The 26,370-nt window shown below is 42.2% G+C and overlaps 1 protein-coding gene across 10 annotated transcripts in view; it reads left to right on the forward strand.

Annotated features, from left to right (window-relative positions):
* Nucleotides 1–26,370, forward strand: part of pbx3b (pre-B-cell leukemia homeobox 3b) — an 85,078-nt gene that overhangs the window by 39,511 nt on the left and 19,197 nt on the right. For all 10 annotated transcript variants that reach the window (XM_029717228.1, XM_029717225.1, XM_029717223.1 and 7 more), the window contains exons 3-4: nucleotides 23,514–23,755; nucleotides 25,239–25,429. In XM_029717228.1, the coding sequence (XP_029573088.1) occupies nucleotides 23,514–23,755; nucleotides 25,239–25,429 (433 nt within the window). The remainder of the gene's footprint in view (nucleotides 1–23,513; nucleotides 23,756–25,238; nucleotides 25,430–26,370) is intronic.

Below are 26,370 nucleotides of genomic sequence, written 5' to 3' on the forward strand. Positions count from 1 at the left end.
CAAGGCTAGTTATGCCTAACCCTACAACAGACATCTTTTCTGCTGTTACACAAAAATTCTGTCTCCTTTTTGTTGTGTTGTGATGGACCAGAGGGAGGATGGGTAGCAGTACCTTAGCACCAACAGCCTCCTGCAGCCTAGGGAGGATAGCCAGCCTACCCCCAGAACGACAAGGTCAGCATGTTCTACAGAACATGCCCAGGGTTCTCTCTATAAATCAAATAAATTAGGCTGTGTTAGCCGTAAACTCACAGCATGTCGCCCGTAAGCTACAGGGTAACTGCACAGGAGCAATGCTTCCAAATCTCCTCCTGAGCAGGTCAGACTATGCAGGGGTCCTGAGAAAAGCTTTGTGAATCAGAGATGGCCCTCGCGTCCTTAACTGCATTTCTCCATGCTGGCATGTTTTCACCCATAAGCTTTGCCACAGAGCCAATCACGAGCAATGTAAATGCCCTAAAACAAGCAAGCTAAATAGCGTACCTAAATTGCTTACCACAATATATGTAAAATTAGCTTGGTACAATTAGTCTGTACACAGTATCTTTGCAACATTGGCATGTATGCACAGGCATAACCAAATTTGTTGAGTCTATCGCTTTAAGAGGGAGTGTGTGCGTGCGTGCATGCCCGCGGGCTTGTGTGTGTGTGTGTGTGGCTAGGGGCATTCTTGTATCTACAGTGGTGTTTACTCACATTGCCAATCAAATATGAATTCAGTAACAGTGAGAGGTTACAGCGATATGGTGCTCAGGCTTTCCAAGAGCCGTCTATGAATGAACAGTCAACACAGTGAGAGCTTCAAAGAATCTCTCTGAAGCGTTTGAGCCTCTCATGGAGAAAGCTTATTATGGTTGAAATGTTTTTCTAGGAGGCCCAGATATTCTTTGTGAACGTTATTACCCCGAAATATAGGGTATTTATATGTGTTTATATCAAGAAGCACCTGCAAAGAACCAGTTAGCAGCCTAGTGAGTTTGAGTTGTGCAGTTGAATAATAAGAACTCTTAATAAGAAAAATATTGCAATATTTCATTGTTCACTTTTCAAAACTATGTCATTTCAATTACTAAAGTATTATCTCCAAAGGTATGCTTCTTAAATACAAAAGATAAAGCTACACACGTGTTACAGAAGAAACACTATTGTGTGGATCTAATTCATTTCCTCTTCAATCTGTGTGATCATGTGTGTGAGCACCCTGAAGTTATGGTTGTAATGATAATGAGTGTTGTTGAATGGTAGCCTGTAAGAGGCCTACTTCCTGCCCTGCCGGTAGAGCCGTGCAGATGACACCTCTGCTGATCTGCTAATGGACCAGGATCTGTAAGGCTATCCCCTGGCCTCGCTCTGACCCCTTTGTGCAACTGAATTCCTCAGATGTTTGCAGGATCAAGTCACTTAATCTGTAGCACAGGCCAGGGTCAGAAACAGAGGACAAGGGAGAGAAAGAGAGAGAGAGAGAGAGAGAGAGAGAGAGAGAGAGAGGCAGGAGCAGACAAGCACGGCACTGCTGAAGGTCGGAGGGAGCAGCCCAATGTGCAGACTAGAGAACTGCAAATGTCTGGCTCTCAGCTATCTTTCCTAACCAGTTTTAAGCTGCTACATTTTTTACATACACATAAGAATATACTGAATCTCAATACTGGTAATTGCATAAATGAAAACAATGTATACCCCTTTACAAACAGGCATGAATACAATATTCCTCCAACATTGTTCTGTGAGATGGAACTTGGTTTGTGTCTCTGACTGCATCCCTGTCGTTCACCAATCATGAGAGACTTCCCATCAAGCCCCAACTGCTCCCACATGAAAGCAGCAATTCATAATTCCAGGTCTGTGTCACACACAAAAAGCAGGCTGTCTGTGCCTAATGGTTAGGCGGGCCTGATGTGAAAAGGATATAGCTTAAATAGGATGAAACCTGGAGAACTATTTGACAGTCAGACAGTGATGTATTCTGAAGGTGGAGAGGCTAGGGTGGGCCAGTGTAATGTGTGTGCTGAGGCTCCTAAACATAAGCTGGAATTTGCTTCAGTACTTTTTTTGTTCTCAATCACCTGGATGAAACAATCCTGAAGGAGCCTCTTGAATGGCTGCTTGAATGAGACCCCTGACAAGCTGATTTTCCATCCCTGGCGCCAGACTGCATTCTCTAGTTAATATTCCTAGATAAAGTGTTGCACAGAAGTAAACCAGAAGAACCTCCACTCCTGACACAGGTGACAGCATTTGCATCAATTATGTAGTCTGTGGCGGCAGAGAGGAAAGAGAGAGGAAAGAGAGAGGAAAGAGAGAGGAAAGAGAGAGGAAAGAGAGAGGAAAGAGAGAGGAAAGAGAGAGGAAAGAGAGAGGAAAGAGAGAGGAAAGAGAGAGGAAAGAGAGAGGAAAGGAGAGAGAGGAAAGGAGAAAGAGGGATAGGGAAAGGGTCTGTGACAGAATGAAGAGGCAGAATGAGCGTTTCTACTAAAAAGCATTCCTAAAAAATAGCATTCAAGATCATTTACATGAAAGCAGCAGAGGCATTACAATTGGTAAAGGAGCGAGTGAGTCTATGCAGCATTTACTGTAGTCACTAAACCCCAGGCAAAAGAGAGGGGAACGGGTGTTTCTTTGTCTGCTTTTCATTGACTGTAAGTTGAATATCTTGTGGCAGAAGCAGGGCAATGGAGAGAGAGAAAGAGAATCCCTGCTCTGAGTGAACCTCCAGCCCTCTGATTGCTTTGTCAAACAGAGCAGGCCTCAGCTGCTCCATAGACTCACCAAAGAGACCATCTCTCACAGCCCAGCGTAAGAAGCCAAATAAACTGCATTAATGAGGAGTGCACTGGAAAAGCTGCACTTTCTTCACAGTCTTACTGAAAGTGATGGGGCACTCTGTGCTGGCATTAGAGTAACAGTAGAGTAACGTTGCCTTCTCCAATAGATGTCTTATGTTATAAATGTGATAGAGTTTCAATTATATTACCAAGTGTTTACACAATGCACTTCCTTCACCGGAGTGTGTGAGCAGTAGCTCTAGTCCAGCATCATCAGAGGTGTTGTGGTTGCCTAAGAGACGGTGCCAGTGGTGCCTGGGTCCTGCCACCTGTGTGGAGGGAGATGCCCAGCTGCTGTACTGAGCCAGTGGCAGTGGCGTGACCAAGCTGCACTGGCAGCACTGTGGCCACACTCCCTGGCAAAGGTGCTAATTTTAAACCATGTCCCAGATTTAATATACCCCAGTGCAGCACTTCTTTACTGTGTGTCCATCCTCATCTCATGTGCCACTGAAAAACACACTCAAAGCTGTTGGGCCATGGTCCACACACACACACACACACATACACACTCATAAATGCAGTGTACACATTAACTCACACACACACAATCACACACACACAGAGCACCTGTCACTGCCTTTTATTCAATGTCAACCTTCAACTGTCTCACATATCCGTAGTGACACTGGCAAAGTGCTTGACTGCTTTTTGCCAACAGACTGCAGCACTTTAACTGTAGTTAGTCATGCATCATTATGGCAGATTCAAAGCAGTGTTTCTGGGAATGCCTGCAGATGGTGGAGGCAGAGCCATTTGGAAGGGAAGGAACTGTGACAATGATGCTTATTGCATGAGGAAGTGTGTATGGAAATGAGAGTGAGTCTGAGTAACAGTTACTGAAAGGAAAAGCTTGTGAAAGACAAAACAAACAAATTACAACTAAAGATGACCATAGGTCAGAAGAAAACAGTATTGTGCTACTGTTGAATAATAGCACCCAGAAGAGTTACAGTGGAGAGTTACAGAGTTACAGTGGGTACAGTATGTGCTATTGCAGTATGCTTGTGGAATGAGTCTTACTGTATTTATCCAGAACTATCTGTTTTTGAGATATGATACTGCACATGAAGTCTGCATGCAGGTCTTTGTTAGGAGGAGGCTTGTATGTGGGTATTGATCAGGAATTGTTTCCTAGAATCAATGATGTTGGCTGTGTAACAGGACCACCCTGCTGTCTATATAAAGACTTAACCCTCTTGCATCCAGGCTTTGTACTTCTACAAAAACTCATCTCGCAAAAATTGCCATACCATAACTGTCACTTGTCAGTTACTCTTTGTTAAATTTATAAGAAAGCTGTTACATTTTCAACTGAATATCCCTGTTGAAAAATAAAATGCTTTTAACCACTTTCAATAGAAGCTGATTCAAGGTTCATAAAAATGACTGGTTTCTTTATTCTTAAAGGGAATAATGAACCCATTAACAAAATACTCACTCATGGAGAAAAAAATCTTATCTTTATTCCACATGATCATACAGTGACATATTCCTTTTGACATCATTGTGTGAAAGCAATTTCTCTCCCATATTAATTCTGCTCAGCGACATTAGCACATCTATAGACTCCCAGTCCTTTATTACAAAGTAGGTGGCCTGGAGGAAAATATATGTATTCGTTCCCTATGGCATAAAATATGGATTAGTTCTCTATGGCATAAAATATGCATATAGGTTTCTTCTCCAATCTGTGTTATTCCTTAGAAAATTCACAGCTGCCTGCAGTACTCCTAAATATTTCATTAGAAAACTTTGGAATCTGTCATTACTCTGTGATGAAGTAATCATCAGCTGTCACAATTTTCCTTTAAAATTATACTTGGAAATAGGAATTGAATGATTCAACGGGTGTGGGCTGTATAGTGCCTTCAGAAAGTATTCACACCCCTTGACTTTTTCCAAATTGTGTTGTGTTACAGCCTGAAGTTAAAATGGATTACATTGCGATTTGTTTGTCATCATACCCCATAATATCAGTGGAATTATGTTTTTCGAAATGTTTACAAATTAATAAAAATTGAAAAGCTGAAATGTCTTGAGTGAATAAGTATTAAACCTCTTAGTTAGGGCAAGCCTAAGTAAGTTCAAGAGTAAAAATGCGCTTAACAAGTCACATAATAAATTGCATGGACTGTGTGTGCAATAAGTGTTTAACATGATTTTTGAATGACTACCTCATCTCTGTACCCCACACATACAATTATCTGTAAGGAGAATTTCAAACACAGATTCAACCACAAAGACCAGGGAGGTTTTCCAATGCCTCGCAAAGAAGGACACCTATTAGTAGATGGGTAAAAATAAAAAAATCAGACGTTGTATATCCCTTTGAGTATGGTAAAGTTATTAATTACACTTTGGATGGTGTATCAATACACCCAGTCACTACAAAGATACAGGCGTCCTTTCTTAATCAGTTGCCGGAGAGGAAGGAAACTGCTCAGGGATTTCACCATGAGGCAATAATGAATTTAGTGACTTTCAGTTACAGAGTTTAATGGCTGTGATAGTTGAAAACTGAGGATGGATCAACAACATTGTAGTTACTCCATAATACTAACCTAATTGACAGAGTGAAAAGACGAAAGCCTGTACATAATAATAATATTCCAAAACATGCATCCTGTTTGCAACAAGGCACTAAAGTAAAACTGCAAAAAATGTGGCAAATAAATGAACGTTATGTCCTGAATACAAAGCGTTATGTTTGGGGCAAATCCAACACAAGACATCAATGAGTACCACCATGCTTCATATTTTCAAGCATGGTGGTGGCTGCGTCATGTTATGGGTATTCTTGTCATCTGCAAGGGATTTTTTTTAATGATAAAAATAAACCAAATATAGCTAAGCACAGGCAAAATCCTGGAGAAAAACTTTTTTCAGTCTGCTTTCCAACAGATAGTGTGAGACAAATTCACCTTTCAGCAGGACAATAACCTAAAACACAAGGCCAAATATGCACTGGAGTTGCTTACCAAGACGACATTGAATGTTCCTAAGTGGCCTAGTTACAGTTTTGACTTAAATTGGCTTGCAAATCTATGGCTTGAAAATGGCTGTCTAGCAATGATCAACAACCAACTTAACAGAGCTTGAAGAATGAAAAAAATAATAGTGTGCAAATATTGTACAATCCTGGTGTGTAAAGCTCTTAGAGACTTACCCAGAAAGACTCACAGCTGTGATCGCTGCCTAAGGTGATTCTAAAATGTATTGACTCGATACTGGGGGTTGATTACTTATCTAATCAATTACGGTATATTCGTTTTACATTTTAGTTATTTTTTTGTTTACAAATGTTAGAATTTTTCATCCACTTTGACATTACAGAGTATTTTATGTAGACCGTTGACAAAAAAATGACAATTCAATCGATTTTAATCCCACTTTGTAACAAAACAAAATGTGTAAAAAGTCAAGGGGTGTGGATACTGAAGGCACTGTATTTGTTTTTGCACAACTAATAATATGAGCTTGAGTGAAAAAAATATCTACTTGGTTCAAATACAAATTTGTTATGAGAAGAGCTTACTAAGAAAAACGTCCTAAATAACTAATTTGAGGTAGAAACTCATAAGACACTGTGGCTCCTAAGGGGCTAAACAATGATTTTTCACTGTCCTCGTTTCTATAATGTTGTTGCTTAGATTTCTGGGGTTGCTGTGTTTCCGGATTCACAGACAACCAACTATCATCTATGTATATTTTGACATGGCCTATTGATTAACGAGACACATTATTTATCTTATTATTAGTATTATTTTGTGCGACAATTTGCCATTTACCTTGAAACATATAATAGTTATTATTTTCTTACATTGTTGTGTCTCAATGGGCCACTAGGCTATAAATAGGAGCTAAGTGCAATGTTCAAATCAAATTTTATTGGTCACATACATACACGTGTTTAGCAGATGTTAATGCGGGTGTAGCGAAATGCTTGTGTTTCTAGCTCCGACAGTGCAGTAATATCTAACAAGTAATATCTAACAATTTCATAACATATACCCAATACACAACATATACCCAATGGTCAGGTCACTCTGAGGAAGATGTCAGCTTGACGTCAAAACGTCAGTCACCTATTCACATCCTGTACAAAGGAATAAAGTGAGCTAAAATAAATCAATCTCTGCTTTTTTTGTTGAGTGCTCCAACTCCTTTCAGCCTTAATTAGTCCTTTTGGAAGTTTTTCTTGGTAAGCCCTTCTAATGATTTTTGTCATTGTTGTTGAGCACCCCTCATTTCCTTTGTTTGCTGAAGCGCGAAGGCCCACCTGAACTCTGACTAGTTTATTATATCCACTCTGCCCACATGTACAGTCGGCTTCCAAATTACCGTCATACACTCTGGCTGTGCTAGGAATCTCAGTGTGCTCTAAGGACAGCCTGGTAGGGAGGGACACAGGAAATCAAAGTAATGGAGTTCATAGGACTACTGTACTGGGCATCTATTAGCCCACTGCACTTCTGCCCTAACCTACAGTTTTTCCACACATTCCTTATTGTTTCCTTTCTTTTCCCTACTTTGACACAAATGCTATTGGCTTGCAATTTTAGCAAAGAACATGCTAGCTAGTAATGGCATGTACATGGCAGTCTAGTCACTGATGTGACATTTGTGGTATTTTCTACTATGCCCCTTTTTGTTATGAACCCCCCTTATAGACAGCGTCTGTTTCAAAAATGTCTTTAAAGTATTCAGATCCGAGTTGTAGTCAACATGGCAGATGCCATGTCTCCAATGAGAGATTTTAGTAGGAAATAGTTTGCATTTGTTAGTGTGAGCTTGTTGCCAAGGATCTGACTGAATCTGAAGATTTCTGTGTTTGTTTCCTTAAAACAAGTTTTACAGTTGACTTACGAGATACTCAAAAGTCATTCAACTATCAGGGAGAGTCACAGAACAATGACAATTACTGTCTGTCTTTTCTTAGCTCGTTCTGATCTTCAGTGATCACAGATTATCCATCAAGCTAGAGAAATAATTACCCTAAATGTCTTGTGAACAGACTGGGAGCAGATGCTCAAATAGCACCACTGTTTCTACCAAGGTGAATGTGTTTGCAATTTCCTCCTGTATCCCTGCTTAGTGAGATGGCCAGACAATAAATAATGAAACAATTCAAATGAATGTAGTACCACTGGTCCAGATGAATGGGTTTGGTGCCCCCACCTCCCACCTAGCCCCCACCTCCTCCCTGTTCAGCCCTATTACCACAAGGCCTCTCTACCAATCTGGCTATGTTGGGCCCCCACTGTGGAGCAGCATGGCACTGGGAGTTGTGGAACTCAGTCCCCCCATAGCCCCAGGCTGCCTCTACCTTTGGTATGCTGCTCAAGGTTAAAAGGATCCCAGTTGGGTGTTTAACACTGCATACGGCTTGGACCCGGGACAACACTAATACTAGCTATCTTGAACAAGAAGAGCAATGCTGCCGGGTGCTGGACCTTGAGGAATATCTCCCTCCTATTTCCGGGTGAACTATTTGTCTTTGGGTCTGAATTAGATGGTTTTTATTCAGATTTCTCATCAACCATCAATATGGGAGCTAGAAAAGAGCAAACAACATCATTACTGCCATTCCCAGTGCAAAATGGGCAGGTTACAGCTACTGCTCTAGAGTCACTACCATTGGAACCTATAATAGTTACCCTGTAACATCCTACTAAGTCAATGTTCCCTGTTTGTAAGACAACAACTCCTGGACTGAGATGCATGATTTATAGGCTTCTCCTGATTGTCATACACTTGCTGCTTTTGCTGGTGTTCAGTTTAATAGCTGACAGAGCACTTCTGACTTTGAGTAACAGACCTCAGAGAAACTGCATGCTGGGCTCTATAGTGACTCTACCTCTGACCCAAAGCGAGGGAGGCTAGATTTATGAAATCCACATGTTTAATACATTTCATTTTGTCCAGGGGATTTGTATCGCTTACCGCAGGATTGTAGGCTTGCCACATTTGGTGTATAGTACCGGTGGTGGTATTGTCTGAGGGGAAAAAATACCTAATATTTGTTCCTGTAGATTTGTCTTATGGCATCTCCCACTCCATACATTTCCATAGAGGTAGATGTTGCATTGTTGTGCAGACGTGTGCAGTACATGCAGCCATGATACTTCATACATAATCCCCCCTAAAAACCTGCAAAAGAAATGGAAATTGGTAAACACATACAGCGATTGAATATCAGGTGGGTTTTTAAAGGACTGAGGTTGGCCTCAATGTCATATACGACCTGTGTGTATTCATAAATAAAGTCAGAAATATGAAACATACAGTCCTGTAGCCTGTTTGCAGCGGAACTCTTCCCATTGGTAAACATATCCTGTGTGGCTTGCAGCTATGGAGACGAGGGAAAGAACACCAAATGGACTAGACCTAAGAATATTTGCTTTTCTGCAGTGTTGGCATAATGTAAAAAATAGAAAGCCATGGTTTGTTCTCACCTGTAATCAGATAACAGTTTTTATAGTGTAGTGTTTGCCTTCGTAATGGTGTTTCGATTTAGGTGAGTCTGTGTCATCCCCCTCCCATTTGGAGAGCAAACGGGAAGGGAACTATACCTTCCTACCTGTGCTGTCTCATGCTGCTGGGCCTTATGAGAGAATAAATGAAAAAGGGTAGGGAGAGAGAGATGGAGAGAAAGTTCACGGCCTGGGTCAGTAACTAGGCAGCATCACTGCCCAACACAACCAGCTGTGGACTGACAGTCCACTCTGTGGAAGTGGATGCTTTGTTTACTCCTAGGATGCAGGCTAGTGTACTGTTGACAGATACAGTACCAGTCAAAAGTTTGGACACAACTATTCATTCAAGGGTTTTTCTTTATTTTTACTATTTTCTACATTGTAGAATAATAGTGAAGACATCAACTATGAAAAAATATATATGGAATCATGCAGTAATCAAAAAACTTCACCTGGAATTCTTTTCCAACAGTCTTGAAGGAGTTCCCACATATGCTGAGCACTTGTTGCTTGCTTTTCCTTCACTCTGCAGTCCAACTCATCCCAAACCATCTCAATTTGGTTGAGGTCAGGTGATTGTGGAGGCCAGGTCATCAGATGCAGCACTCTATCACTCTCCTTATTGGTCAAATAGCCCTGTGTTGGGTCATTGTCCTGTTGAAAAACAAATGATAGTCCCACTAAGCGCAAACCAGATTGGATGGCGTATCACTGCAGAATGCTGTGGTAGCCATGCTGATTAAGTGTGCCTTGAATTCAAAATAAATCACCGACAGTGTCACCAGCAAAGCACAGCATCACACCTCCTCCTCCATGCTTCACTGTGGGAACTGCACATGCAGAAATCATCCATTCACCTACTCTGCTTCTCACAAAGACACGGTGGTTGGAACCAAACATCTCAAATTTGGATACATCAGACCAAAGGACAGTTTTCCACCAGTCTAATGTCCATTGCTCGTGTTTCTTGACCCAAGCAAGTCTCTTCTTATTGTTGGTCTTCTTTAGTAGTGGTTTCTTTGCAGCAATTTGATCATGAAGGCCTAATACACACAGTCTCCTCTGAACAGTTGATGTTGAGAAGTGTCTGTTACTTGAACTTTGTGAAGCATTTATTTGGGCTGCAATCTTGGGTGCAGTTAACTCTAATGAACGTATCCTCTACAGCCGAGCTAACTCTGGGTCTACCTTTCCTGTGGCGGTCCTCATGAGATCCAGTTTCATCATAGCGCTTGATGGTTTTTGCGACTGCACTTGAAGAAACGTTCAAAGTTCTTGACATTTTCTGGATTGCGAGACCTTCATGTCTTAAAGTAATGATGGGCTGTCGTTTCTCTTTGCTTATTTGAGCTGTTCTTGCCTATCTTCTATATACCACCCCTACCTTGTCACAACACAACTGATTGGCTCAAACACATTAAGAAGAAAAGAAATCCACAAATTAACTTTTAAGAAGTTAATTGAAATGCATTCCAGGTGACTACCTCATGAAGCTGGTTGAGAGAATGCAAAGCTGTCATCAAGGCAAAGGTTGGCTACTTTGAAGAATCTAAAATATATTTAGATTTGTTTAACACATTTTTGGTTACCACATGATTCCATATGTGTTATTTCATAGTTTTGATGTCTTCAATATTATTCTATAATGTAGAAAATAATACAAATTAAGAAAAACCCTTGAATGAGTAGGTGTGTCCAAACTTTTGACTGGTACTGTATGTGTAGCTAGTGGCGAGTGATAGTCAGAATGTATGAGGGCTCATAATGCTGCTGTCATCCAGTAGTGTCATGTTGAAATTAAGCTTTTCACCTGTTTTCGTTCAGGAGAGTCGCAGCAGACAGCTCGGGCTTCCTGTATTTATTGACTTGTTTTACTAGCCTTAAACAGGGCACTTTTATACGGGCCTGCTCAGTCTTAAGACTCTCTAGACATTTACATTATTCCTGGCTGAGTTACACACACATATACAAGGGCATGTCCGCAGGCCAGAGCGGGTATGCGCACTTCACACATACAGTGAGGGAAAAAAGTATTTGGTCCCCTGCTGATTTTGTACATTTTCCCATTGACAAAGAAATGATCAGTCTATAATTTTAATGGTAGGTTTATTTGAACAGTGAGAGACAGAATAACAACAAAAAAATCCAGAAAAACGCATGTCAAAAATGTTATAAATTGATTTGCATTTTAATGAGGGAAATAAGTATTTGACCCCTCTGAAAACATGACTTAGTACTTGGTGGCAAAACCCTTGTTGGCAATCACAGAGGTCAGACATTTCTTGTAGTTGGCCACCAGGTTTGCACACATCTCAGGAGGGATTTTGTCCCACTCCTCTTTGCAGATCTTCTCCAAGTAATTAAGGTTTCGAGGCTGACGTTTGGCAACTCGAACCTTCAGCTCCCTCCACAGATTTTCTATGTAAATACTTTTTTCCCTCACTGTATATGGGAGCCCGGCAAATATTCTCAGAAGCACTTTATCATACCGCCATGCACTGTACAGTATGTTACAGGCTACACATTAACCATACATAAATGCTACATAGCTACATATTCTATACTACTATAGTAGTTAGTAGAGTTTTTTTTATATGATTTTATATTTATTTTAATCCATGATTTTGCCCATGCATTAAATATGCACAAATAAGGAAACATTTGAAGCTCTTTACATTATTTTTTTTAGGATTGTACATTGTAGTTGAATATATATTATTTGCACATGCGTCTGAGTAATAGAAGTAAAGATTTGGAAAAGCTCTAAACATCATCTCTCCCTGGCTAATCTGCAGAACTAACACGTCCAATATGTTGGGCAATAAATGATAATGAATATGAACACCAGAGTCACAGTGGATGTGATGATCCCTATCCCAGCCTAAACCCTCAGACATTATTTACATGATTTTTTATTTCTGAATAAACCCCTTTTATTTCCCGCTGTGAGGATATTGAAACCTTTTGTAGTGGGGTAATATTTGATATGTGTATTATACTGTATATACCTCACATGTGACCTGTAATAAGACTATATGCCTATTAAATGAATTATTTGACTCCATAAAGATAATTTAGCAATATGTAGAGACTATAGTTGAGTTACTGGAATTGGAAGGTCGAGAAAGGTCTAAGAATTGTCTATATCAAAGGCAGATATTGAATTACATTGTAAAATGGATGGAATCACATACAAGCCATAAAGCTTAAGTTACAAGGCAATACTAGCATCACAAGGCATTCACAATCTAGGCATGAAGATCCCAGAGTTACAAAGTAAAGCATAAAAAACATTACAGGCCTACAAGAGAAAAATGTTCATACAACCTTTCTGCGGAGTGGATAACAGGAGCAAGAGGTAGAACAAAGGCATTTCATTCCATTTATAGCATCTGAATATGTGACTCTTTAAAACCGAAACCAACCACCATTGACCAATCAAACTAAACCAAGTTACAGTAATCTAATCAGTCAATCTCCACAGGATGTCACAGCATCTAAATAAAGGTTTGTGTGGGGGAGTGAGACCAGATAAGGCAGAATTCCTAAAGACACTAAAATCCCTTTGCATAGAGTGGTTTAGTTACCCTGTACAGTTACAAGTTACCACAGAGATCATACATCCATGTAGATAGCGTCAAGAGTTCTCCTCAGGGGACAAGTTTCAGATATACAGTGCATTCGGAAAGTATTCAGACCCCTTTACTTTTCCCACATTTTGTTATGTTACTGCCTCATTCTAAAATTGATGAAATAAAACATTTTCCTCATCAATCAATCAATCAAATCATCAATCAATCAGATGTATTTATAAAGCCCTTTTTAAATCAGCCGATGTCACAAAGTGCTTATACAGAAACCCAGCCTAAAACATCAAACAGCAAGCAATGCATATGTAGAAGCACGGTGGCTAGGAAAAACTCCCTAGAAAGGCAGGAACCTAGGAAGAAACCTATAGAGGAAACAGGCTCTGACAGGTGGCCAGTCCTCTTCTGGCTGTGCCGGGTGGAGATTATAACAGTACATGGCCAAGATGTTCAAACGTTCATAGATGACCAGCAGGGTCAAGTAATAATAATCACAGTGGTTGTAGAGGGTGCAACAGGTCAGCACCTCAGGAGTAAATGTCAGTTGGCTTTTCATAGCCGATCATTCAGAGTTAGAGACAGCAGGTGTGGTAGAGAGAGAGAGTCGAAAACAGCAGGTCCGGGACAAGGTAGCACGTCCGGTGAACAGGTCAGGGTAGACAGAACAGTTGAAACTGGAGCAGCTGCAGGTGGACTGGGGTGGACTGGGGACAGCAGGTGGACTGGAGACAGCAAGGAGTCATCAGGCCAGGTAGTCCTGAGGCATGGTCCTAGGGCTCAGGTCCTCCGAGAGAAGAGAGAAAGAGAGAGAGAGTTAGAGGGAGCATACTTAAATTCACACAGGACACCGGATAAGACAGGAGAAATATAACAGACTGATCCTAGCCCCCCGACACATAAACTATTGCAGTATAAATACTGGAGGCTGAGACAGGAAGGGTGTATTAAAAATAAAAACAGAAATACCTTATTCACATAAGTTTTCAGACTCTCTACAACTTAATTGGAGTCCACCTGTGGTAAATATAATTGATTGGACATGATTTGGAAAGGCACACCCCTTACTATATAAGGTCCCACAGTTGACAGTGCATGCCAGAGCAAAAACCAAGCCAAAGGTTGAAGGAAATGTCCGTAGAGCTCAGAGACAGGATTGTGTCGAGCCACAGATCTGCAGAAGGTTACCAAAACATTTCTGCAGCATTGAACCTCCAAAAGAACACAGTGGCCTCCATCATTTTTAAATGGAAGAAGAACCCAATTGTCACTCTGACAGAGCTCAAGAGTTGCTCTGTGGAGATGGGAGAAACTTCCAGAAGGACAACCATCTCTACAGCACTCCACCAATCAGGCCTTTATGGTAGAGTGGCCAGACATTTTTTACATTTTTACATTTTAGTCATTTAGCAGACACTCTTATCCAGAGCAACTTACAGTAGTGAATGCATACATTTCATACATTATTTTTTTTCTTTTTCTCCGTACTTTTTCTCTGTACTTTTTCTCCGTACTGGTCCCCCGTGGGAATCGAACCCACAACCCTGGCGTTGCAAACACCATGCTCTACCAACTGAGCCACACGGGACAGAAGCCACTCCTCAGTACAAGGCATGACAGCCCGCTTGGAGTTTGACAAAAGGCACCTAAAGACTCTCAGACCATGAGAAACAAAATTCTCTGGTCTGATAAAACCAAGATTGAACTCTTTGGCCTGAATGCCAAGCATCACATTTGTAGGAAATATGGCACCATCCCTACGGTGAAGCATGGTGGTAGCAGCATCATGCTGTGGGGATGTTTTTTAGCGGCAGGGACTGGGAGACTAGTCAGGATCGAGGGAAAGATGAATGGAGCAAAGTACATAGAGATCCTTGATGAAAACCTGGTCCATAGCGCTCAGGACCTTAGCCTGGGGCAAAGGTTCACCTTCCAACAGGACAACGACCCCAAGCACATAGCCAAGACAATGCAGAAGTGGCTCCGGGACAAGTCTCTGAATGTCCTTGAGTGGCCTAGCCAGAGCCCGGACTTGAACCTGATCGAACATCTCTGGAGAGATCTGAAAATAGCTGTGCAGCAACGCTCCCCATCCAACCTGACAGAGCTTGAGAGGATCTGCAGAGAACAATGGGAGAAACTCCCAAATACAGGTGTGCCAAGCTTGTAGTGTCATACCCAAGAAGACTCAAGGCTGTAATCACTGCCAAAGGTGCTTCAACAAAGTACTGAGTAAAGGTTTGGAATACTTATCTAAATGTGATATTTCAGTTTTTTTATTATTATTATACATTTGCAAAAAAATCTAAAAACCTGTTTTGGGTTTGTCATAATGGGGTATTGTGTGTAGATTGATGAGGGAAAAAACCGATTAAATCCATTTTAGAATAAGGTTGTAAAAGTCAAGGAGCCTGAATACTTTCTGAATGCACTTTATATCAAACATGGATGCCTTAGCATCACTAACACACATTCCAATTGCCAATTCTCTGGATACTGTTGAGAGAGAAATATATTTTGGCCCCTTGACGGGGGAAGGTCTGACTGGTCCTTGGACATTGTCTTGTGTTTTGTCGAGTCATTTGCCATGCGGCCGGTGACAGAGAGCACATACATTAGGGCCGAGCCTAACTTTCACACAGATGCCATCTTAACCAAAGCTTATAGGTGCACATTTATGGAATACCACTAATTAGCCACCACAGGCAAGACAACAACACACTCCAAAATAGAAGGTGTGGAGCCGTTTGCATGAGAAAGAGGATGTCTCTGTGGATTTATTGCCAATTAATCCTATGAATGTAAAAGCAGTGCTTTTCAAAGGGGTATTGGATTTCACAAACACATTATGAAAGTCGATACCATATATTAACACTTGGGGTTTCTTTGTGCCCAGTTTTCTTTGTTCTTGTGTGTGCATGGCAATATACTGCATTTGACCTGGAACCTCATGGTCTGCTTGATGTCTATAGGGATTTTGTACATAGAAAGCGGTGACATAGGGCAATACAGTCTGAAAAGGTCAGCAGGTTGCTTCAAGGAAATTGAGATTAAATGTATGTTTCCACACATCTGTTATAAAATTCTAGGTTGTCTGGAGGTATTCAACGTTAGCCATTTTAAAAAGGCTCATAGCTACAGCCCTTTGCCACTCCATCACTACATTCAACTCAGAGGCCGAGGTGAGTAATGGGCTATATTTTCCACACAAGTGCGCAACAAAAAACACAAAAACAAAATCATTAACTGCCCACATACAGTAACCAAATGCCATCAAGAGCCCATGCTCTCATTAACCTGGCACCTAATTATCTGCCTCCAGTCTGAGTCGTGACAAGCCCCGGCGTCTGAACCCAACGCTTGTTGTGTCAGCAGTGGGATGCAGCGCAACCGCAGCCCAGCCAGCAAGCCAGGGCTCCATTAGGTGTGTACCAGACAAAAGCCCCGTGCCGCAAAGGTTCCCTCTGCACACGCCGCTGCAATGTTCCTCCCGTTAATGCCTTCCCTTCCAATTAAATCTGCAACTGTTAATTACTGTAATTATGGGAGCGAGCCCCTCGCTCTGTCCCCCCCACCTCCCTCTCTCCTGGTATGTCGAGACAAAATGGCACGGTAGCTGTTGTGCTGCTTCAGTTGTGTGTCTTCTCTGCTCCGGTGAAGCCCTTTGTAGGGAATTGAGTGGGGATAGGGACTTGATTCACTTGATGGGGGTGACGTGGTGGAGACTGCACAGTTCATCATGGATAACTGGGGAAGGAAGTCACAGCCCATGGCCATGTCTCCAGACGAACTCATTAAATGGTGTGTAAAATACACTCTGAGAATAATTAGAAACAAATCATATTTTTTACCTTGTCCATTGCATATTAGACAACAAGGAGTAGCACCATCATAACACAAACTTCAAAGGGTTTTTCCCGATAGCAATTTTTTGTTGAAATGATTATTTCAAATGGTTATTTTATTGTAAATCACTATTATAATAGTTTATATTAAACCACAATATCACTTTAGTACTGTCACAGTTCTTGCGATGGATATGATGTGATGCGTTGAGTAAAAGGGGAGCTAATTAAGAGTAGATTGGCAGCCTTCCTGGTAGTCTCTGTTCTAATGTCCATCCTCTCTGTCCTGCATCTGTCACATGGTGTTGTTGGCACTGTACGTTGATCTGACTAGCTCCTCCTCACTGTCACTGTACAGACCATAGCAACCTGCAGCATCAGGCACAACAATACGCCAGCAGCCGTGATGCTCCTTTTCAGGTACATGAGACTTTGGCTGAACATTCTGTCCCTCCAAATCACAGCCACTATTTACCTTAGGTTATAAACACTGTAAAAAACAAATGTATATGTGTTCTCATTGGTGAGCATCTCAACATGTCTCACCGCTCAGCAGTATGATGGCTGTCAAAGACACCCATTTCCAACGGTACAGCCTCTGCCTCCACCTGCAATTGGGGCTATATATGTTAGCTCGTCTGGGAAGAGAATGTTAATCTATAATTTCGAGTCATATTCTTCCCTATAAAATGCACTCTTCAGAGGGAAACAGCTCCCCTCTTTTTCAGGCAGTGCAGGCTCTCCCGTGGATTCACTGAAACAAAATCTAAATGATGGACTGTCATCTCTCGTGTAGAAATGCCATTGCAAAGAATATTGTGTCTGGCACTGGATCATGGTCTGCTGTATGTTCCCAATGCTGCTTTATAGTTCATGAGTACACACACACACACACACACACACACACACACACACACACACACACACACACACACACACAAGCTTGCACGCATGCGTGGACTCATGCACACAAACACACACCACACACACACACACACAAATGCCTCAAGCCGAAACCATTTATTTAGAGGAATACAGTAAAAACATGGGATTAATGACAGAAGGAGTATTATTTGTTTCACCCTTAGCCTTTAGAGTAATGTATGCATGGCTTCATACACATTATATTTAGATGAAGTGGTATCTATATGTGCCTGGTTGTCTGTGTGTACAGGACCTGCTGTGTGACCTGGTTTCGTGCAATCTCCATCTTCTAATTAGGGAGCTGCAGAGAAGGCTGCAAAGGGAGGAAAGATTAGTTGCCTTTGGGTATTTCATAACTGGCTTTCAGTGCCACATTTGCATTATGTGCTTGGGGTCTGAATAAAGAATTAGGGTACATTTGCAGTATATTGAGGCTAGTAGCTAAAAACCAAAAGTATATCAGATATGAAATGAAATAAGAGAGGAAAAAGCAGCAAATGCTGTTAGTTATCTTGAAATGCTATAATACTACTTTACTGTAAATCTCATTTTCTTTGTTACTAAATAATTAGATCAAGGTACCATTTAAGGTATATTTGTATTCTAGGTTTATGTGAGTATTGATGGTAAATGCTTTAACAGGCAGTTAATGATTGGTGCTGATTCTGGGCTGCTAGTGCAGCCCTGTGCTTGAGCCCCATGCTGTATGTGTTCTGTAGGGTCAGTCAGTGTGATGATCTGTAGAGGAGGTCCTGTCCACTCATTTGGCCAGTCTCCCTGACCGCTGCGTGCGGCCGCCACAGCCAGGCCTGGTCAGCCATCACTGCGCCACTTGGCCACCTGCCCACTCAAAGTCTGAGAGGGCAACATCCAGAGTGGACAAACACACACACACACACACACACACACACACACACACACACACACACACACACACACACACACACACACACACACACACACACACACACACACACACACACGGACTCGGACACGGACACACGGACACAGCAAGTGACAGTAGGCCTTGTTTACCCAGTGTCCCTCCCTCAGTTGTCTCCCATCCTCTCCCTGTGGTCTGTCATGCCGTGTGTCACTTTCCACAAATGTCAATGCCACAATGGGACAGTGATTCATTTTGGTGTGTTCGGCAAAATGTCTACAAGATGTTTGTTTGGGTTATCTTTTCCCACCCCCTAACCCATCCCCTCTCCCCATTCTCTTGTCAAAGCCTTTGGGAGAGGAGAGCATCATCATCGAAGGACAAAGGCTACCTGAACTGACAGGGATCTTCTTTGACCGGAGCCACTTTTTGTCACGTTTTCTTCCCCGCCCCCTGTGCTGTCCGTTTAAAGTGTGCTGGTGGCGTATGATGAGAGAAGTCTTGACCCAGTACCAGGGGGCTGTAACACTTCACTGTCAATGGGCCTTATCAATCACCGCACTGGGAGGAAATACATCATCATGCTAGACAGGGATTCCCCAGTTTAGGGTCCTTTCCCTGCCCTCTATTACTCTGTATTTAATCTATCTGCATGCTCACTTGTTCATCCCTACAGTATCTCTGCCTGCCTCAACTCTAAAGTCAAACCCTCTGCGGTTTACAGTGGATACAACAAGAACTCAAATGCTTTGAAGTCTCTTTTTATAGAGATGGAATAGTAATGTAAGGTGTGTATCTTTTCCTATTGATGCAGTTTGAAAGAGAAAGCGTGAGCGCGCATTGACAGATGTGTAGGGAACTGTCAAATTCACCGTTTCTGTCTGTGGGGAAATATAATGATTTAGCCCCTGAATTAGACAGGATCCTTTTCAGCTTTTTTATGGTAAGAAAGAAAGTGAAACAAAATGTGGCTAATGCGTGCTAGCTTTTCCTCAGTGTGGTATCAGGTATGGTAATTACCCTACCATTAACATTGGGAATAGCTAATGTGTATTAATGTGTTAATTACTGTACATGCTTGAGAGAGCCCGAAGGCATTCTCCCAGATTCTCTGTGCCATGTGGATATAGGCCAAGCTTAAAAAAGACTTTAAGGACATCAATGAAAGAGAATCTTTATGTTTTATTGGCCAGAACAAAAGATTTCCAATGGTAATTTGATGCATTTCTCTGCTTCTAAAGCGAGAGCCACTAATCTGGAGGCTTTGAAAACGAGATGATATTAATTAAGTCAAAAGAGACATGGAAACAAGTCTGTAGTGACACAGTGTTCTTTGTGTTCTGTTGTCTCTTGTGTGTTGCTTTGGCATTGTGTTCTAATCACATGGTGGGTTAAGGTTCAGGGATTCTCACTAATACTCACCCAGAGAGGGGCCACCTCGGTGGGATCTGTTCAGCAGGCTGAGAGGAGAGCCACGGCCTGCCTGTGTCTGTATCGCTTGGGATTGAATCCTGCTCTAAGAGAGATGACCTTTGCAAATATTGACAGAAAATAAATTTGGTTTCGATTAGTTAGCTTTAGGAGACCTTTGTGGATCAATGCAATTAGATGCACAGTGTGTCGATATGCACTGGGCCTTTTGGTTGGAGCATTGAGCAGGAAAGGAACTGCAGGGGGTCAGGGTTAGGTGTATCGAACAGGATATTTTGAAAGCAGTGGAAGTAACAGAGATACAATGTGTTCTTTCAAATACAACAACGCACATGGTTCACAATCAATTTGCAACACACTATTGTGCAGTTTGTATTTTTCCATGTTTTTATCCCTCTATATAACCAAATGCGGTAGAGAGAAAATAATTAGGTATATAATTAAATCTGTGGAACAAATATTCAAACAAAGTAATGTAAAAAGGGAAAATCATCTCACTAAATAAAAATATATCTCACTTTTCCTTTGTGATGTACTGAGGTGTTATGGTCTTCTCTCTGTGACAGTGTAGTACTGCAGTATGATCTGGTGGATAACCCTCCTCCAGCCCCTGATCCTGCTCCTCTCCTTAGCAGCTCACATTACCCCAGCAGGGCTCTGCCTTTATGACTCTCCTGCTCACACTTCAGTGATGAGAGTAAACAAACGCTGGGCCAAAGGTCAGCTAAGCCCCCAGAATAAAAGAAGGCACAGGGGGAAAGAGGTGGGAGGAAAGGAGAGTGGCCAGAGGCATTGCTCAGATCACTGTCAGAACTTCAAGCAGGGGTGATAAACGAGACAATGGCACTAAACCGGAAATGATTCTAAACAGTGGAGGGGAGAGAAAGGCCTGCTTTGTCTTCATCTGTCAGTTGTGTTATTTCATCGGATCAGATATGACATTGAAACATGTAAAAATAATAAGTAAAACCACACCTCACTGATATGAATGTATTAATCACAATGTCGACTTCCTTTCAACCCTTGAGTAGAAATTAGGTAAACAATATGAACACAGATTTTAATGAGAGAAAAACAAAAATCCAAGTAGAGAGAAATCCAGTAGAAGATGGAAAATCACAGCACTTGGTCTTTTGGCTGGGAGCTGCTCCCTGCTGTATGTTGAGGCAGGTGGAGGGGGGAAGCGTTTCCAAACCTGTTTGTTATGGATGGGCCTCGATAGCTGCTCTGGCACAAACACACGCTAGTGGGCTGCTGGAGGGGTGGAACAATCTCAGACCAGTGGAGTAATCATTTTTATCCCGCTGATTTCCCAAATAGAAATGGACATGTATGATAAAAATGTCATGGCCACTCCACACGTTAGCTTCCTAATAGGATTGCACGTCACTTCCTAATGTCTCGCTCTGTTTGCCCGTGCTCTGAATGGACACATTATTGCTCAAAGGAACTTTACTGTAATATATGGTGAGACAAGTAGCTCTTTATGGCCTGTGATTATTTGGTTTGAATGAAACCCTGTAAATCCCCCAGCTGTGCTTCCCCTGGATAAAGAGTGAGTGGAGTAAAAGTGACAACATGGGTTTGGTGTGGAAATGTGAACTGCTGCTCTCAGAGTTCTAGTTAATATACCTGACATGAAAAACATGCCTAACTACTTACTATCACCTCCAGCACAAAGGAAAGTGCGGACTTGAGCTTGTGTCTGCAGCAAAGGGTAGGCAAAAGTACTACACTGAGCAAAACGGTTTGCTCAATCAACCTGCAGATATTACAACCACCAGAGGTACTATACTAATAGCTCAGCATCTTTACAGACATGATGGTGATGGGGTTAAAGTTAGTGGAGTAATGGCATATTGTTCACATGGGTGATTTGGCTTGGCATGCCTGATGCTATAACTCTTCCAGCATCAATGTCTCCAACACAAATGGCCACATGCATCCTCTACTTTAACACCATTACAACTACAAGACAAACATCCAGCCAATAGATCCACAGATAGACACAAATTTGTGTCTTGCAGTAGCATCTCCACATCTGAGACACACACCAATGTCGATGGGGATTGTTAATGGGGTATGTGATGAGAGAGAGGTGACAGTATGTTACTTTAAATATCCATATAGTATCACTGTTTCAATGTCGTGTACATGTGGTTATGTATGTGTGTCTCAGAGAGCGAGAGAGAGCACTCACTGGGTGTGCTGGGTCACAGTCAGTGCCTGGTATAGCCCCTCTCTGATTGCTAGGCTACTGCCTCACACAATAGAATTACTAATCTTCTTATTTAAAATTCAAGGGCTCACCATATCTTAATGAAGCCTTAAGAAACTGTTAAATCCCTACATATCTGGCAGATTATTGAATAGAGATAGCCCTGGTAATCATAACGTCTAAGTGGGCACTCAGTGTTTACTGCAGATTGGGTGCCCTTTTTATTAATTTATTGGACTGAATAATGCAGATTTATTTGGCTGGTAATTCTGATCGGCTGCAGTCACATGACAACATTCTCTATGCATGCAGGTGTACTCCTATGCTGACTGATGGCTAATTAGGATTGAAATGTATAGGAAAGAATGAAAAGAGAAAAAGAAACAGCGGGTCCCGATAACAATAGCAAAAGTCAGCACTCAATGATTTGTTTGTGTGTGTGTATGTGCATGCGTGAGTGCGTGTGTTTGTGCGTGCGAGCCCTGAGGTATCTTAGAGTTGCACAGTAATCAAGTGCACAATTTAGAAGAGAAAAAGGCAAAATATTGTCTATGAGTAGTTGTAAATGAAGTAGAATAATGCTAAAAATGGTAACGTTAAGAGTGTGGAAGAACCCTGGCTCTGTTTTTAATCACAGAAAACCAACAGACAGTGGTGATTTCAGGCTTTGCATCATGCAGAAAACGCAGACACATGCTTGAGGTTTATTCCTCTGTTTAGCATCCTTTCGGAGAATAGAAGTGCCACCTCGCAGTTGAGCATTTGTCAGTTTATGGATGTTGCTGTCATGTAAGCCTCCCTGTACACACAGTGTGCAGTGCAGTGTGTAGATAAAATAAGGCAGGCCCGGGCTTTAGGCGACAGGAACACAGCACGTACACAGGAGGTACCCAATCCATTCCCACAGGGGATTACCCACACTGCACTTTGGCTATATGACAGACATCCAGGGAAAGGTACCTATAGAAAATAATTTTGGCTTTAGCGGCTCACTGCTCAGGATACTGTACAAGACAATACTTGTGAGGCTGGCACTGCATAATCTGGGCTGTTCTATGTTTTTTACCCTCATGGAAATCAGCCAGTCAGCCATGGAGGAGTCAGTTTAAGAGTGTGTCTAGGTGTGGTTCTTGGTCAGACCATCAAACCCACCCTCTGGTATAGAATGAACACTAAACAAATTACAAATGATTATTCAGTTACCATGGAGGTTCTGCCCTATCAAAAAAAGAACAGTATCAAACTCCTTTGTATCTGTGTCATATCTGGAGGTCTGGACGTCCTCATGTCTAACTGTCACTCTCTCTCTCTCTCTGATGTCTCTCAGGCCTCAGCATCCGTGGTGCCCAGGAGGAGGACCCTCCCGACCCCCAGCTCATGCGCCTGGACAACATGCTGCTGGCGGAGGGTGTGTCAGGACCAGAGAAAGGGGGTGGATCCGCCGCTGCCGCCGCTGCAGCCGCAGCTTCGGGAGGGGCCTCAGACAACTCCATCGAACACTCCGACTACAGAGCCAAACTCACCCAGATCAGACAGATCTACCACACAGAGCTGGAGAAATACGAACAGGTTGGTGTGAGTCACACCTTTAACCACCTTCACATCACACCTTTAAGCTTCATAGACGTATTATTAGAGTACAAAACCAGGAACAAAATATTTGTTGTAATATTGGAAACGTACATATTTTGTGGTTCGTTAACTAAGTCTAAGTTAACTAAGTCTCTGGAGTAGTGTAGCGAAAGTCTAAGTTAACTAAGTCTGGGAAGTAGTGTCTAAGTTTTTTTCTTTTTTTCTAATTTATTAGAAATGTTTTAACCTCTTTTTCATGGTATCCAATTGGTAGTTACAGTCTTGTCCCATCGCTGCAACTCCCGTACGGACTCGGGAGAGGCGAAGGTCAAGAGCCGTGTGTCCTCCGAAACACAACCCAGCCAGGCCGCACTGATTCTTGACACAATGCTCGCTTAACCTGGAAGCCAGCCGCACCAATGTGTTGGAGGAAACACCGTGCACCTGGTGACTGTGTCAGCGTGCATTGCGCCCGGCCTGCCACAGGAGTAACTAGAACACGATGGTACAAGAACATCCCTGCTGGCCAAACCCTCCCCTAACCCGGACGATGCTGGGCCAATTGTGCACCCATGGATTTCCCGGTCGCGGCCGGCCACTCGAGAGGCCCAGTGTAGTCTAAGTTAACTAAGTCTGGGGAGTAGTGTAGTCTAAGTAAGCTAACTAAGTCTGGGGAGTAGTGTCATCTAAGTCTAAGGTAACTAGGTTAACTAAGTCTGGGGAGTTATGTAGTCTAAGTCAACTAAATCTGGGAAGTAGTGTAGTCTAAGTCTAAGTTAACTAAGTCTGGGAAGTAGTGTAGTCTAAGTTAACTAAGTCTGGGAAGTAGTGTAGTCTAAGTAATGTAGTCATCTCAGTAAAATGAGAATATGATCAACTCATTCAGGTGCCATGTTGAGCTTCAGCAATAGAGAAGAGAAAATGAAAGGTGGAACACTGATGCCTCAGCAATGCAGTGAGGTGAATTAGACTAATTTACTCCCGGCACTCTGAGAGGAGAGGAGTGAGGGAGGAGAGGAGAGGAGGGAGGGGAGAAGAGGACACACAACACTTTGCCTGGAGTGAATACATCTTTCTTAGGGGTGTTTCCAGGTTTTAATTATCTAAATGTAAATACTTAACGAATTTTACTCAGAGTAATGAGCTAAAGTGTGCACTACGTAAATGAGTTATTCTAATTAATCATGTATGAACTACTGGTTTAACGAAAAGCTGTTTAAATTCTCTCTGTGCTGGGCCAAAGCCAAATTGCAAATCGGCATTTGCATTTATAGATGACTTCACCAACTAAGTAATTGAAGTGCTCAGCAGTCGTATAAATACTGGGCTGTGTTTTTCAAAAGCACGATCAGTGAAGATACTTTTAACTAAGGGAGAAGGCTCATAAACACATTCAGCTACTGAAAGTTGTTCCTAACCAAAGGATACTAGCCAGGAGGGTACTAACAGGGCTGTGTTGGGCTCTGTGATTTCTCTGCAGGCGTGTAACGAGTTCACCACCCATGTGATGAACCTGCTGAGGGAGCAGTCCCGCACGCGACCTATCTCTCCCAAAGAGATAGAACGCATGGTGGGCATCATCCACCGCAAGTTCAGCTCCATCCAGATGCAGCTCAAGCAGAGCACCTGTGAGGCCGTCATGATCCTGCGCTCCAGATTCCTTGATGCCAGGTCAGTGTGTATATATGACGTGCATGTGTGTTACTGTGTGTCTCTGTGTTCCAAAACCTTTGTTAGACCATGACCCACAAAATCAATGTTTTCTAGACCCACAAAACCAATGTTTCTAGACCCACAAAACCAATGTTTCTATCCTGGAGCATACAGTAGGAAGGCACTCAGAGACAGAACTATATGGAGACATATGATCGTAATAACAATACTTCCTAGAAAATGTACTTCTATATCTGCGAAAAACAAACAGTACACTGCAAATATTCATAGATGATATTGCCATAAAGCGCACGTGTTATGTGTTATAGCCATCTTTCAAGATAATCATCCGCGATCACCTGAAAGCATTTTAGATTAAATGAAGTGGGAACAAAGTCATATGTAATCAGCTGGTGTTCTGGATTACTGTAATCACAAACCGTTTGTGGAGTGGAGCTCTAAGGAGAGTGGGAGGAAGCAGAAACCAAGTAGAAGCACATTTGCTGCCCATTGCTTGTGTGAAGTGCAGTAAACAAGGCAAAATAAGCAGCAAATGCTAAATAACATGATAAGTAGTTCCCTGGGGGGAAGAAGGGGACCCAGATCTAGTTAGAGTTGGTTTGTTCCCACTGGAGTTCCCTGTTGTGGAGTGGAGCTCTAAGGAGAGTGGGAGGAAGCAGAAACCAAGCAGATGCACAGTTGCTGCCCATTTGCTTGTGTGAAGTGTATTAAACAAGGTAAAATAAGCAGCAAATACTCAATAATATGATAAGTAGTGCCCTAGGGGGGTAAAGGAGACCCAGATCTAGTTAGAGGGGATTTGTTCCCACTGAAGTTCCCTGGGGCCATGGCATTCCAGGAACAATGCTCAGCTGAGCATGTCTTGATTTCTATAATGTACCGAGATGCAACTGGGCCTAGCACTCCATCACCAAGCCTGCCCATCTGCTGTGCTAAAC

Source organism: Salmo trutta, chromosome 27 (assembly GCF_901001165.1).
Source record: "Salmo trutta chromosome 27, fSalTru1.1, whole genome shotgun sequence".
NCBI classification, from domain to species: Eukaryota; Metazoa; Chordata; class Actinopteri; order Salmoniformes; family Salmonidae; genus Salmo; species Salmo trutta.